General features: G+C 39.4%; 1 protein-coding gene across 5 annotated transcripts in view; it reads left to right on the top strand.

Annotated features, from left to right (window-relative positions):
• Positions 1–15,995, top strand: part of RAPGEF2 (Rap guanine nucleotide exchange factor 2) — a 183,401-nt gene that overhangs the window by 109,562 nt on the left and 57,844 nt on the right. For 2 of the 5 annotated variants that reach the window (XM_035546927.2, XM_035546936.2), the window contains exon 1: positions 4,983–5,404. The exons of the other annotated variants lie outside the window; for them this stretch is intronic. In XM_035546927.2, coding sequence (XP_035402820.1) covers positions 5,345–5,404 — 60 coding nt within the window. In that variant the 5' untranslated portion in view covers positions 4,983–5,344. Of the gene's footprint in view, positions 1–4,982; positions 5,405–15,995 lie in introns of those variants that run through there. 5 annotated transcript variants of the gene reach the window in all.

Raw genomic sequence — 15,995 nt, 5'->3', positions numbered from 1 at the left:
GCCATCGATCTCAAAGCAGGAGCAAACAGAAACTTTGCTTTCCTGCTGCCAGAGCCGTGCACAGAAGGTGACAAATCAGTCTGCAGTCACAGGGAAGACTGGCACATCCACCCAGCTGAGGCACCAGCCTGCCTGCTCCGGGCTTGTCATTATTTTAAAGATCCGGATTATAGGTTCATCTGCAGCAACAGCTCAACAGAAGGGCATTAGTTCAAATGGTCTGTAACATGAGTAAATGTGTTATCAAAACAGCACACATCGGTCCGCTGTAATTGTTGCTTTGGTGTTGCCAGTGGTGTGGTGAACATCAGTGTAATGATGCTGATGCCACAGTTTTAGCAACTAAAAAGTTAATTTGATGAATGCTGTTGGTTTATCAGCGAAGTGGTATTTTAGTCATAATAATTCACCTTGGACAATAAATGTGGTAATTTTCCTTTATGCAACAGAGTTTTATTTAAAGTTCTCAGAGTTCTAGAGGGAATGCAAATAGGTCAGGTGTGTTGGTACGATCAGATGTCTGTCTCGTGCTGATAAACAGGAACTCGGCCCTGTGAAATTGGGTCATGTGGCTGGCAATTAAATTACTGGCAGTAAATTTGCCTAAATACACTAGGATAAGACTTTTGTATTGTATGGGGCATTTAAATGTATTGTGACACCCAGAGTGAGCTATTGTTTTGGGTTTACTGGTTTCAGTTGGTATCTTTAAATCCAACGGGAGCCTCAGAATGTTATTTAGCGGACTCTCGCATCAGGATAGTGGAAAGGAAAGAGCATCAACATTATAAAATTCAGAAGCATGCTCCTGGGAACTAAACAGTCTCGTGTCCAGCAGCCCTGAGCTTAAAGAACAGTTATAAATGTTTATTCCTTTCCGTGAGAAGGAGGTGGTGGTGGGAGATAGTGAAGATGGCATCTTCTGCCTTACCTTCTTCAAAATTATCCTTTTGCACCCTTTGGTTTAGGTGTTTGTAGTCTACCTACACCATGTGTGGTATCTGTGAAATAGTCCTTTTGTTAAGAAAGTTTTGGAAGCACACATAATGATTGTGGGTTTTGTGGCTTATTCTTTTTATTTTGTAGCTCTTTGACGTTTATTAATATATTTATTTTCAGTTTTCTAGCTACTGGAGTCATGATGTGACAGTAAATTTGATGACCCTAGAGTGTTTTGCTGTCTTTTGCCTTAGATTTTGAAGAAGGATAGTGAAGGAAACTCATTTATGTTACTTTATGTTGCCTTTAAAGGAAAGGGGAAAATATGCTAATATCTTCTGGTTTTGAGATACTTCAGGAAAATAAAGTTTTATGTGTATGCAATCTGTATAAAATTTTAAATACTCTTGTAAATAGTTGTGCTTTAAAATGACTTGAAATTGAAGATTTGCGGTAATGTATTGTTGCAGCATTTGTCATTAGCCTAAACCGGTTTAATACTCCAAGCACTGTTGTCACCATTTAGGAGAATAATGTCTGTGAGAGGTGACATTCCGCAATGTAAAATAGTTTAGAGGCATTAGTCAGCTGGTACATGTTGTTGAGGTCTGTATCTATTTCTACTTTAAATTCAGAACTATTGTTTATGAATCCTGAATTCTGTCCAAGGATATCCTAACATTTGTAGTTATTTGTAAGGATTTTATTTACCTATTTTGCATTTTTTATGAGGCTCAGGAGGAGAAGCCATCTTTCTTATACACAGAATAATTTGAAAGCTGTTGGGGATAGCCAGTCATGTCCATTTATTGCAGATCTGGTTCACTAGCACCTCACTTCAGTCACCTAAAATCATTCGCAAAAAGCTTTTTGCTCTTTTCAAACTTTAAGTCTAAGCAAGGAGTTCATACATGAGTTTTGAAATACATATGAACGTAAGGTTGTCTTTAGGTTTTATAGTAACTATTTGTACTTGTTTATGACAAACTTTCCAGGATACATTTTTTCTAGTGTCTGACTGATTTACGTTGCATTCATTCATTCTGGAAGGTGCAAAGATTCATTCAGCTTCTGCTTTATTAATTTTTTAATGAAGTATAGTTTATATGTAATTATTTTTTGAACCGATAATGGAAAGTACACCTGATTACATTGCACCACTGTACCTGAAAAGTGATGGAAGTGGTGGCAACTGAAGAGGAAGGAATAGGGGAATGGAATCAAACATTTATTTCTTGAAATTGTTTTGACTCACAAATTGCTTGAGTGGTGTTTTCTATACCTAATTACATAAATATCACTTTTCACATTCTGAATGAAGAGAGTTTTATTTATTTATTTTTCTGGAAAATCACCAAGTCTTCATCAGTCTGATTCACATGAACATCAAACAGACTGTTAGATTGCTCTACATTTTGTGTTCGTTATATGAAGTGTTCACTTAGTTTTCTGACAGCAGAGTAGAGATGGATGGTAGTGACCAGCACAAGTAGTAAGGCTGAGTATTGCCACCTGGAAGTGCTCTGTCTTTTTTGTTGCTGTTTTTAGGTTTTTGTTCATGCTTTCATGTTGTTCTTCAAGGCTTATGCCACTGATACCTAGGGTAGATTTTGCTTGGAAATACCAACTGATGCAGGGTAAGATAAGCGTTTGTAGCTCAGTTAAGGACATAACAGAGTCCAGAAAGTGCTGTGTTTCCTTCCTACGCCTGCAAGACACTTCTATCTTGGCAGAAATTCACTTCTTCGTGACATGAGCTTAAAACACCAAACACAAGTTCTGCTCAAGATGTTAACTGTAAAGCCACCAAATTGAGAGGGTTTTAATTGTTAACTCTGTTAACTACAAGTACTTTTAGTTTTGTACTAAACAGGTTTTGTCTGAGTTACCTGCAGCAAATAACTTCTTCTATTTCTGGTCAGGACTTTGTCAGAGAATTGATGGTGCTCAGCATTTCGTGGTTTTACAAGGCTTAAGCATAATGTAATGATTAAAAATCACCTGTTAGTTGCACTGGCACATCACAGAGACTTTAAAGATTCTGATTTTTGTAATTCAGTCATTTAAAGAATAATTTATGTTTAAAAGAAACCTTTTAGAATATACTAGAAAACCAAGGTCACAAGTGTCATTAAACTCTCATAAACATAAATACGTTGAGTTTATAGTGTGCTGTGTGTGTAGTGGTGTCCTTGGAATAACTGTGAAAAAAAAAAAGACCAGATTCAGTTTCACTAATTTTTATAGCCTCATTTACTAGCAATCACTGTCAGTATAGAAAGAAATCGCTGTGTAACAAACTAATTATTAGCGGACGTGTTATTTTGGCGAAAGGCAGCTGCAGATTGCGTTATGTAGTGTTCGTGTTTATGCCTGTGTAACAACTGTTAAGTCCCCCCAACTATTGTTAAAAAAAAAAAAAAAAGACTTTGAAGTTGTTTTTAGCACAGATGGTCTCTGATTTTAAAGAACGTGAGGTGAAGGTGCTGAGAGGAGGGCTCTATCTAATGCTGGGGTCTGGCGGGTGGGAGGCCTGCTCCTGCCCGCCATGGCGGGCTCCCCGTGCCCCTCAGGTGTGGCCCTCCACAGCTGGCTGTCGGCCTCTTCCCAAGCTCGGCCCGCTGCCTTTGAGCTCCTCTGCAGTGTGGTGCTGCCACTGAAATGCTGTGGAGGAGTCCTGAAAATGGGAGGGACCGGGGAAATTTCCCAGTTTAAGATATGGTTCCAGGCAGGGTGTGTGTGTTATAAAAGCTATGTGTATGTCAACCTCTTCCAGATCTTGCATCCCCTTTTGATTTTAGGGGGGTTCGCATAGTCAGTGTATGCGGAGAAGCAAGATCTGTATTCGGAAAGACTTTAAATGGCATTTTTAAAAGGTTCGGAACATTTACGGGCCACAGTCTGTGGATATCTGTGGCCTGCCTAGCAGTGAAGCAGCTGAAAATTTGCAAGCACTCATCAAGTGCACTGTTTATAAATACTTGATAACAGTGTTTACAGCTCAGCAGCGGCACTCTTTTGGGTGGGGAAAAAAGTGGAGGTGATGTCAAACGTTCTGCTTTACCCTCATCTTCATGAAAAGTCCTGATCAGCACAGGGTTTGTGGAGGTAAATGTTGGTCCTTGCTCCTGCCCTGGCTCCAGCGGTACCCCCAGGAGCCAGCCGCGAGTGCATCCCTCCCCTCTGGGGCTGATCCGATCTTCAGAGGCTGATACGATACAGGCAAGCGCTTGTTGTTTTCTCTGCATTGTCCACCTCTACCTTAATGAGTGAAATGGTTAAGTATCGGAGGGGGTGAGCCTCAAGGAATGTCTTCCATTTGACTTGAATATTTCGGTGGATAAAGGGAGAGGGAGGGAGGGAGAGAGCGAGCGAGAAATGCACTTACATCACTAGGACTGCATTGAGTGTGCCTGTGCAGGTTAAGAGACAGACTACAGTGTCTTTGCTTTCTGCAGGAAGCAGCAATGCCGTTTGTATCCTAAGAGGAATTTTTTATTTAGAAAAGGAAGCATTCTTTCTACCCAGGAAATGGCTTTCCTTGTGCGTTGCTATGCCAACTGCCTGCAGCCATGGTCTTCCAAAGTAAGCACAATAACGTAATTATATTGGCGTATTGCATTCAGACTCATGATTCTCTGGGTTTCTGTGTGTGTGTGTGACTGTGCTGTATTTCTGTTTCTGACTCTTGGCAGTAGACGGGCTCGTCTCGATTGTGAGGAGCGGGCGTCATAAAAATTAGATGTCCATCAATGTCATGCTGCTGAGATTAATTGTGCAAACTTGGTTAGCTGAGTGGAACAGAGATCACTGGTCACTACTCTGTCAGCATCATTAGCAGCCAGGGGAGGAGGTCCCTGTTCGCGTGCGCTGCCCTGATTTTGGGGGAGTGGAGGGTGGCGGTGGCGGGGGGAGGCTGCGTGTGTGAGTGTGTGTGGTTGCAAATGAAACAGGAGTATTAACAATGCTTGGCTGAATGCTGGAGGCTGGTTCCTGCACCCTGACTAATATAATACTGTATTAAGCCTTTTTGAGAGAGTCTCTGTGCAGTCAGCCATTTTAGCTTTTTTCCTCCTTTTTCTTTTCTTCCCATTCCTCAGTCTCGGGGAACAGTTCTGTTCCCCTGGATGAATGCTGGATATGTAGGGCTTCATCAGGCTCTGTGCATCCTGACATGCTTAGACTTTCAGTGTTACAAAAATGGAGACTAACGCTGTCGTTTGGATTGCTTCTCTGCACTACAAGTGTGAGGGGGTTTTTGAGCTTACCAGTAGTGACACTTTTAGCTCCAGCTTGGTTTACCCCCCTCCTCCTCTTCTTAATTTAATGCTGTAGAGGGTGACTTGCCATCCATAAGAAATTGGTACATGATGTGTAAATTCAGTTCAGCTTCTGTTTCTTCATTATGAAACCACTTGCAATCCCGGCTAACCATGGAGTTATGGGCCAGCAGGAGAAACATTCAGTAAGTACTGCAAATTCTGTTTGTTCTATCAATAACCTGTCACGGGCGAGCTGCATGGAAATTGAAACTGCTTGTCGTCCTCCTCGTGTACTTCTCCTGATTTGTGAATTTAATAGGGGGGTTTTGAGGGAAAGCAGTACCTGAGGTGGCATTAGAATCTGTGACTGTGTTTAAGATCGTTTTTAGCTTAGAAAAGGCAACTCTGTAGGTTTTTTGAATGTTAAAAATGTACTCAGAAAATACTGACATACTTTCCTTGGTCAAGAAGCTGTGAGCGTTCGGTTAAAATCTGTATGGATTTGTTAAAACTTTAAAGAAATATTTGAGCTGTATAGCAAGTGATTTAATTGTAGTTGGTGATAAGAGTAGATTTATTCTGTATAATGTATGGTGCTGGTGTGCTGTTGCCTTGTAGCATGGCGTTGAACATCTGCGATACTTATGCTGAAAATGCAGAAACTGTTAGTAAAACACTGCATGAACAAAAGGCATAAGTACTGATGCTTTATAATTGATCCCATGAGTCAGCTACACCTTTGTCATGCTTTAATCCCATAGGCTGTCCATGTTTATTGTTTGTGAAAAATGCATTCATAAGCAGAACAGCAAACATTATTTAACAAGGCCTCAGGTGTCAGAAATTAGAAATTTACATTTTACTTTATAAAAAGATTCTAGAAGTACAGGTTCCTATCACTTAATTAACACATTTATATCTTCATGGTAGATTTTATATGGTTTGATATAATTTGCAGTTTCTTGAAAACCTCTCTACATTCTGTGCATAGAGGGTATGTACTAGAGTGTGCATGGGAATGTGGGCAGTATGTTCAGCATATACAACTAACAATCGTAAATATTGGAAAGATGTGATAGCAGGAACTTTTTAAAGGAGGAACATTTTCTTTACAAATTCAGTTTTGATTTTGTATAGAAATACAGAAAATAAGCTAGAAACATTTCAGAAGGTGTCTAGTGAAATTTTTTATGCATACAGCAGACATAACAGTTTCTAGTTGTCGACTGTTTTTTTCCTTTCTGTTCTTCTTAATTACATTTTAAGTATAAAGCAGTTCATGTTACCAAATTGTTGGGTGTTCATGAAATATTTAGAACTTAATCTAAAAAAAAAAAAATAAAAAATGCACACACAAACCCCACACTTCCCTGCCTCCTGAAACTCAAGTACTGAAGGAGCTGAAATAGAATAGGATACCCTAAATTTGCAAATTGAAAGAAAATGAGAAAGCTGCATATGTATTGTTTTCCCTGTTCTTTTTACTCTCCAGAGAAGGTTGATGAAAGTTTCTGCATTGATTCTGGTTAACACAAAATCTGATTAATATGAAATAATAGTTTATAAATGAGGGAAAAATTAACTTGGTATATTAGACTTTACATTCCAAGGTCTGACGTGTTTTAGATGCATTACTCTGAATTAATCAAATCACAGATAAATTTCACTCTGTGGACCAAAATACAAGAATAATGAAAGAGGAGAGATAAAAGTATCACTTTATTTCTTACATTTTTCATATGTCAACATATATATAAGATAAAGAAATAGTATTATGACATAGGGCTGGCACACAACTGCAGATTTTGCATTAACAAAAGCCATGGTTAAGGATTTATATAGAAGTTTAAAATGAAACTGTTAGGACACAGTGAAAAACTCTACTTTGGCAATGAAACTCTCTATGCTTGTTCTCCAGATAAAGGATTTTTGCTTGGAAAATGGGACTGAAAAATCTCAATTCTTTGCAGAGAGGGAAGGCAAGCTCAGAGTTTTGAGGTACATGGAATTTGTCTTGCTTTGACATAAAGGAAAACTTACTGGATTAATCATTTTTGAGAAGTTATTTTCATGTTAGCGTGTTGCCAGAATCCTAAATCTCTTATTGATGTCTGACAGATCTGATTTCAAGAAAAGAGCCGTAATTACTTCTGTGACATCCCACCTATGGTCTCACAGCTTGATTTGCTGGGACAATCTGGAAATGAATGCAAAATCTCCTGTGCTAGGTTTCACATAAAATTCTGTGAAACAATTTTAGCTAATGCTATTAAATCTTAATTTAACACTAGTTTAGTAGGCAGTGCAGGATATGGGTTAAGTTTACTGTTCTGTGAAAAATGGCATGCAGGATGGCCATTATGTCCATCATGGATGGAATGGAGGGAGGAAAAGTGGAAAAAGTGTTACTCTTCCCAGATTCTTTAACGTAAGAAGTAAAAATCAGCAGCATCCATCAAGTGTACAGGTCCCACATGCCTCGTATTTCATAAATCGGATGGGTTTGAAGCAGCAGCCAGTATGAAGGTGGTGGTTGCTCCGTGGGTGATGTTCTGTGATACACAACCACCGTCATCTGCAACAGGGAGTGAAGGCATGCTGGGGGGGGAGATGGCAGAGAAGGTCCCCACAGTAGACTCAGGCCTTCTAAAATGTTCTTTCTATCTCATTCCTTCTTTCCCCTTATATGTGTTGTTTGTAGGAACTTTACTCAACGCAATTAAAAAGTGATAGAAATAATGGCTTTTAAATTGTGACTTGAGATGCATAGTTCTTTCATGAGTGTGTAATGATTAACAGCTCATGAATTGCACAGTGCCTTGGAGTCACTTATGCACAGTCTGTAAGAAAGGGTAAGTTACTTTTTTACTTTGGGTATTATAGAAATAAAGTCTTCAAATAAAGGGTATGTTTCACTGACAGCCCAGTGACTCTCCTTTAGGGATCGTGTAGCCACTTCAGTCTTTTGATGTTCTCGACCTGTCTTGAATTACTGAAAGATATTGAAAGCAATAAGTCAAGTCTTTGGCTTGCTGTTGCAGTGCTTTAGTTCACAAAGATTTGTGACCCCATGCTAGGGCCCACCTCGCTCCCAGGAATGAGATGAAATGAGTGGTGTTTTGAGGAAGAGCCTTGGGTTGTAATTGTGCAAATATGGCTACTTTAATTTGTTGTGCGTAAAGGGTGTTGATTGGGATGCTTGCCTAAGAAATGTAAAACTTTACAGAAGCATGGCTTTTCCCTTCTGGAAGGGATAATCAGTATTGTGTTAGAACTCAAACAGTAAAGGTAGCCCAGGATTGTTACTTTTCCTTTCAGAGAGCATCACGCAGCACAGGGAAAAAGGGTGTAATGGTGTGATCAAGTGGCTACACTCACTAAGCTGAACAACCTGAGCTGACCTCATACCTGGATGTTTTTTAAATATACCTGGAAAAATATAAATACACTATATGATTTTTTTCACGTGTATGAAAAAACACCTTCAACTTGGAAGTAACCTTGCTATCTGCTGTAGCTGATGATGGTTGTGAGTTTGTTCATATTAATGAATTGCATTACACTGGGAATTAATACTTTTTTTAAAGACACCTCTATTTTTGTTGCTTATTGAAAAACAAGATTTTGATTTTGCATCCTTCTGATTATTACTTTCCCTTCCATTAGTAAATTAGAATAAAAAATATTCTGCTCTCTGCAGACCAATAACAGAGTTGTGGATTTTTCACGTGATTAGGAATAATTATTTTGCCTCTTCATAGGTGTGTTATCTTAAATTGTACGCACAATTTTCTTCCACAAGATTCATCTCAAGTTAGATAGCTCTGGTTTCCATTTGATATTTTGCGTTAGCTTCATTGCTCAAGTGGCCAGGTTGTGTTTATGGCATACTGATCAAGTCCTACTCAGAAGATGAAACATTAATTTTTTCCTTCTCCGGCTTTTTGGGGTGTTTGCAATGACAGTGTTAATGTGATTCATTGAAGCAGTGCAGAGCGGCATTATCTTCATTTTTCAGATAGTTCTGCTGAAGCAAATCTTTGGCAAAAAGTAAGGACAGAGTTTAGAAAACTTCACATACTTATTTCTCAGTATAGCTTGGCCTTAGTGCTCAAATTACAGATTTTATCTGACTTTTCTGTGTTTTGGCCCAGCTCAGGCACCCATGGTCTAATGATTGTCTGAAAGGTTGATTTTAAGTGACTTGCCTGGCATCGTACCAGAGATCTGCAGTAGAGTCCGGATAAATTCCTGTTCTCCAGGACAGCATTTAACTGCAAATTTTCTCAAAAGCTTATAATTGGCAAAATTTGGGTCATTTCGTATGAATGACAGTGAATGCATTAGTGACCCATGGAGATGGCAATGAAAACATCTTTGGCACATATGAGATGTCGTGCCATCTTTCTGTGACTGTTTCAAGGCCTTGAGGACAGTACAACATGCATTTTACTTTTAAAGTGTGTGTGTGTATATATATGTGTGTGTGTGTGTATATATGTAGAAATATATAAAATCACAGCCACTTCTTTGTGTGTGTGTGTATATATATATATATATATATATATATAAACAATCTGCCTTCTTAAGAAGTAGCTGAAATTTTTCAGGTCAGCATAGATGGTTGGCATTGAAAATCTATAATTTGGAAAGAATTTAAAGAATTTAGAATGGTTTAGGTTGGAAGTGACCTTAAAGCCCGTCCAGTTCCAATCCCCTGCCATGTGCAGGGACGCCTCTCACCAGACCAGGTCACCCAAAGCCCTGTCCTGTGAACGTTTCCAGGGATGGGGCATCCACCGCTTCTCTGGGCATTTCTAAAGTAGTAAAAGTTCAAAAAGAGCATGGGAAAACTAGCACTATCAATATTACCAGCTCTATTTTACATTCCAAAGTGACCAAAACTAGTGGTTGTGTTAAAGTGCTTATAAAGTGATATTTATGATGGTGCACACTGAAAGGTGTCATTTATATCCAGAATACAGATGTGAACTTGAAAAGGAAAGTCAGCTCCTTCTGAAATGTTATTTTAGACCAACTGACTAATTCTGTATGTTATTACTGAGTTGTAGGCACTCCTGCCTTATCTTCAGGCATGTTAAAAATCCAGCTAATATTGGGAGCTGATGATACCCAGCAATTAAAAAATAATTAAAAAATCCAAACCTCTGAAGACACAAAACAAAAAGACCTTAAAGCCCTGAAGGTACCATTGATTTGCTTCTGATTTTACAAGTTAATAAATTCAGCGGAATAATAGAAGCTCTAAAGTGCAGAAGGTAATGGAATGCTGTGTTAAGAATTGTAGGTTAAAAATATCAGGGAACTAGGCAATGTGCAAATAGAGTGGCATGAAGTCCACTGCAACAAGAAGCGGGCATATTTAGCTATGAAAATCCTGTGCCTCTGTATCTCACGCATCTTCCACCTGCAAAATATTGGTGCTCCCTTGCTTGATGGAGAGTTTTCAGTGATACTTGTGATTGGACTTGAGCTATTTCCAGTTGATGTAGTCCGTACAGTTTAGCAAATGGACCTGTAAAAATATTTCGGCCAGATGGGGTAAGTTATATTTTTAGAAACTTCATTTTTAATTATCTAAGACAGGAAATCTCAAATCGTGATATACAAAGAACTATGTGGCTTATAGGAGAATTGGAAACTGCTCTTGGTAGTGCCGCTTGTTTGTGCATTGTGATTGCCACTGGTACTACTCCAGTATGCACGAGTGAGGGGAAGTGTCTCGTGTTCTCTGCTCTGCTGCTAAGGTGACCTCAAGCTTTTCTGCACAATCCTTCTGTACGTGATGGTTTTACAGGTTGTCTGCAGAATCAGGGAAGTAATTATCTGTGTCAAAAAGATCACTGCACATGATTTAGCAATTAGAAAGCACGGTTCCCTAATGCTCAAATTTGTAAACTGGAATTGGGTAAACATTGAAACTCTGTTCTGACCATCAGCACTCTGGGATAATAAATGAGGCTGATGCTGGAAGCTTGTAATATATAAATAAATAAAAATTCCAGTTTATTTGAAGTTTGGTTTTCTTCAACATTCCTATTTTAGGTCATTTTTATTCCTTGTTGTGTTCTAGACTTTAAATTGCTACAAATTAGTCCTTAACAGCATCCTTGATGTCTGAAAAGCTGAACTAATTTTATTAGCCCTCTCAGGAATACACATTTGTGTGATTTTTACATGAAATAAATGCAGGATTTTCAGGATCATTTTAAAGTCTGATTTTAATTTTTTGATATCCTAGATGCAACAGTTGATATATAGTTAAACTTTTATTTCTTTTCTGTTACTATAACTGATGCATTCTTGTTAGCTTTATCTGAATTTAAAAATGAATAGAAGTAATACTATAAGGAAAAAAAAATCATGGTAGGGTATTTGAAGAGTTTCTGCAGGGTAATGCTGAAGCAATGTTTCCAGTATTCTTTATTACCAGTGGATGACAAGTGCTACTGGCTGTGAAGGCCCTACACGATGAGTGTAGGCAATGTTAAGGCTTTGAGAAAAATGAGATGTCTCAAGATTTACCCTTGACTAAAGCTGCTTGTACCTGACACATCTCTTTTTCAGAGTTGTATTTAGAAGTGTCTCATAGCTGTAGTGCAAGAAAAGCATGGGGTGACCTGTGCAGCTCTGCAGGCTTCTTAGGATTCTAACCTTGGTGTGCTTAACCTGCCAATCCGTCCATGAAATGTAAGTGACACTTGTACGCTTCCCCAGTAGTGGATGCTTGGTTGTTCTTCCAATTCTGTTACCTTGCCAGCAGTCTTTCTTTTTCTTTTCCTGCTGTTCATTTTGATACAGTGATGATTCAGCAGAGAACCGCAGGAAGAATAAACTGTACCGAAGGGGTATCTGATCTGAGCACTGCTCAGTGGGTTGTTTGTGGAGAGCTGATCCTATGCCCAGTAGCTGGAATTTATAGGAGCATTTGTCATTCCTTCCTAAATCTGTGTTTATAGAGAGATATTAGGAGGGTAGATGAAGGACAACAGATTGCAAAGCTTTTGTGTGGGTGATGTTGAAGGTAAATAGCCTTATATTAACATATCACCTGACCCAAATACTGCTGCTGCATAGCTCCTAACGTAGCTGAGACGTTTTACTGGATACGAGAGCTTTCATCTGATTTCTTGCTTGGAAAAGATGAGCATCATGACAGTGGTATTTGGTGAAATAACTGCAAGACAGGATGAAATCTTGAGTAGGTGTAGTTTGTAACTTGCACTTGAGATGCTGAATGCAGCTCCTAGTGCGGTATGGTGATGTGCAAGAGTGGGGGTCAGCCTCTGGCCAAAAGGCTTCCTCTGTATTTCTGAGTGGTGCTGGGCACCAATGTGAAGCTTACTGCTGTGAACCAACCTGATGGTATTTAGCTGAGCTGGCACTCTCTGCTCGGTCTAAACCTTAAGCCAGAAAAAAAAAAAAAATAAGGGCACGAATCTTTTTGTGATCTGGGGTCTCCATTGCAAACACTGGAGCACAAAACACTGGCACATCTAGTTCCCTTCTCGTGAGAAGTGAAGGAGGATTTTCCTAAACGGGGAGCAGCCTGCTAAATCTACCAGCTGGACTGGCTAGTTCTCCAGCTGTTCCTGACTCCTGTGTCACAGGCAGTCAAGTTGATCTCTCCTGTAATATGCTGTTCCCCCCAAAGCCAGTTTGGGGTGCCTTAAAAAGGTATCAAATAATTCGGTCTCTTTCAGAGCTCCACAGTTGCTCTGCTTTCTGGTCCTTGTGGCGGGTAGCGGCTGGGAGGGTGGGTGTCCCTCCTTGAGTTGGGAATGTCTTCAGAGTGCCGGTTTATCAAGCCACCGTAAATGACAACGGAAAGCTCTGAACTATGTGACAAAAGGTGAAGATTTTCCCTGTGATGTGAAGATGTCTCTGCTCAAATACATGAATGGCATTTGCAGCTTGTAATGGAGGTGACACTTCTCATTTGGACTGGGAACCTGAAGAAGGGTTTAACGCTAGCTTTCTGTTCAGCCCAGGCTTTTTGATGTGATTCAGGAGCCAGTTTCTTTTCCTTACAGAGGAAAAACAGGCTCACGAGCTGTAATGTTTTGCACTTGTTTGCATCCCATTATAGCTGCATTTAGTATCTGCTAATAAGTTAATGTGCTATTGCAGTCGTGAAATGTAGCTCCACATAGTGCTTTTAACTTGTGACCTGTAGGTATCTTGTTTCTTAGCTCTCTTGGCACTGGTGTCCGGGTGAAACCATTGCCAAGGTTTGGTAGCAGTAATGCATCTTCTCGGTGATGGCAGCCACCTGATCTACACAAGTGTATGGACAGCAGGAGGGGAAGCACGTTGGAAACCCAGACCATAAGCAGTGCTTGTGCTCACACTTCTCAATCTGCGATTTTTTTCACTTGCTCTATAAATATTGCCTCGTTTCATCTGAGGAGTCTGTCAGCTTGCTCTCTGACAAGCACAGGCTCTGTGCACTGGGTCATTTGGACACTGACTGGGTAGGATTTATTAGCTTACAGCTTGACTCCAAACTGTGACTTTGCAAGTAAGAAAAATGGATTAAAGCTTTTTTTCCCCTTCCGTGAAGAATGATTTCATGAAAATGACGTCGTGCTATTCTGTAGGTCTGCTGCCTTTGTGTATTTAGTCGTGTTGGCTTGCTTTATAGTTAAAAATAGGCTTTTACTGTTCTGTGCTGCTGTTAGTCCTGCAGAGCCAAGAAAATGGGAGCTGGATTGTGTTCTTAGGGCTCCATCCATAGCATTGTTTCCTAAATTCCTGCCACTGCTGCGCACCTGCCAACCTCCTGAATGCTGTAGGAGTTGCACAAGTGTCAGGAAGGGCTGCTGTGGGATGTTCTGCAAGGGCATGGCAGAAGGGGAGAACGTGGCAAGGGTACTGGAATGTCAATTTAATCCTGGGAGTGGGATCTCAATGGTTTGAAATTGGGGTGGTAGAAAGCATCGTACCCAAAAGCTGGATGCATTTGGTTTTGGTTGAAAGTGATAATCATTCTAGATTTTGGGAAATGTAAACCAAACTGTGGGAATTATATTTAGTTAACTATATCCTAGGCTTGTGGACCCATCAGTCCTCTTCTCATTTTAACCCAAGTAGGTTTTCTGTGCTCTTGATTATTGTTATTATTTTAAAATTACACATAAGCAGCTAAAAGTGCCTCAAAACTTTAATTGTACTGTGTCTGTCTCTGTTTCTTCCCTGATCAGGGTGCAGCTTGACCTCTAAATCTTAATTTACTCCTGATAATGAGCTAGAAAATAAACCTTCCAAATACTTGGCAGGCATTAACTCTCTGCTATTCCAGGTTGCTCAGGAAGGAGCCGGATGCCTTCCTGGTGTGTTTGTATTTTCAGTTTTGACTCACATCACCAGTGGATTATCATCTGATTTTTTGGCCTTTGAATAAGAAGTTGAATATAGAGGATCTTTCGTTGAAAGATTGTTGAATAATGGAGAAAGATTTTTTTTTTTTTTTCTTCACTTTTAAGGAACCATGAGGAAAAGGAAAATGAATTTATGGATTTAGGAATGTTTGTGAAGTGTAATTTGAATAATTAACTCTGTCTGGAAATGATGGCCCACTGATTTTTTTTTTTAATTTTTGCTAAAAAGTAAAGCTTTGACAACAGTAGGAGCAGAATAAAACACAAGCTAAAATGAAAACAGTGTTAGTTTCTGTTAATAACTGTAAAAGTCCGTATGGTATGCATATATCTCCTTGCCTGCTGGTGTATGACTTCGACAAACATTTTTTGTTGTCTGACTCAGGGGGTTTCTGTCCTGTTCAGTCTTGCTCGATTCCAAAAGAATAGGTTCCTTTAGTTACTAACATTTACTCTATTACCTTTTTAGTTTTGTGGGGAGTTGAGAGATTTCTTGCACTTCAGAGCAAAGGATTTCAGATAACTCAGTTTAGCAGAATTTCTAAGGTTCCAGCATACAGCTGGTATTCCTAAATAAATGGATACTAAAACACAGTTTCATGAACTGTGGAGTTCATGTCAGCAGTAGTGTACAGAAAATCTAGTTATCTGCCTCTTCCTGCTGAAGGACGAGGTTGTTTAGACAGATAAATGTCACTCCTACACCTGCCACTTCCATTAGTATTGCACATTTCTAATCCTTCTGTGATGATGGTGCCCAGGGAAAACTAAATTTAGGAATTCCTGAGTTAGAGTAATAGGATTTTTTTTTTTTTAAGTGGAGGTTTGATGTTTCAGCTGGGTTTTTATTCAGTTAAGCATGCAAAGATAACATGGTTAATATAGTAAATGACTAAAACATCTACCACGGTTATGAAAGAGTAACCTCCTTCGTCTCCGGTAATGTGAGGTGTTGTAGCCAAGACCATGCTGGCACTGTCAGAAATCAGTGGTTAGGATTTGACTCTCCAATTCTCTGGTTATTACAAGGTGACCTAATGAAACAGGCGATGTACATGCACACATCCAGGGTCTTTATAGCTTATCTTGTGATAAATGGGAGAAAAAAGATTAAAGTTACTAACTGTATTTGCAGAATGGCCTTCAGTCCTAGTATTTCCAGATGATTTGTGTGTTCTCTTATTTTTCTGCAGCTTGGCAATCCGATTTAAAATGTCTCTTCCTAAATAGGCAGCAATGAAATATATATTCAACTGATACCATGAAATAAGTTTCTACATGGATTGTTTTTTTAGTGTACTGTTTACCTAAGGAAGGAATACAAAGGCTGATTTAAACTTTGTATGCACGCCTGTACAGACACAAATAAATATATTTCTGGAAGCCACCTCTG

Source organism: Cygnus atratus, chromosome 4 (assembly GCF_013377495.2).
Source record: "Cygnus atratus isolate AKBS03 ecotype Queensland, Australia chromosome 4, CAtr_DNAZoo_HiC_assembly, whole genome shotgun sequence".
In the NCBI taxonomy this organism is placed as follows: domain Eukaryota; kingdom Metazoa; phylum Chordata; class Aves; order Anseriformes; family Anatidae; genus Cygnus; species Cygnus atratus.
The sequence above is the reverse complement of the archived record's forward strand: the minus strand, read 5'-3'. Positions and strand labels throughout refer to the sequence as shown.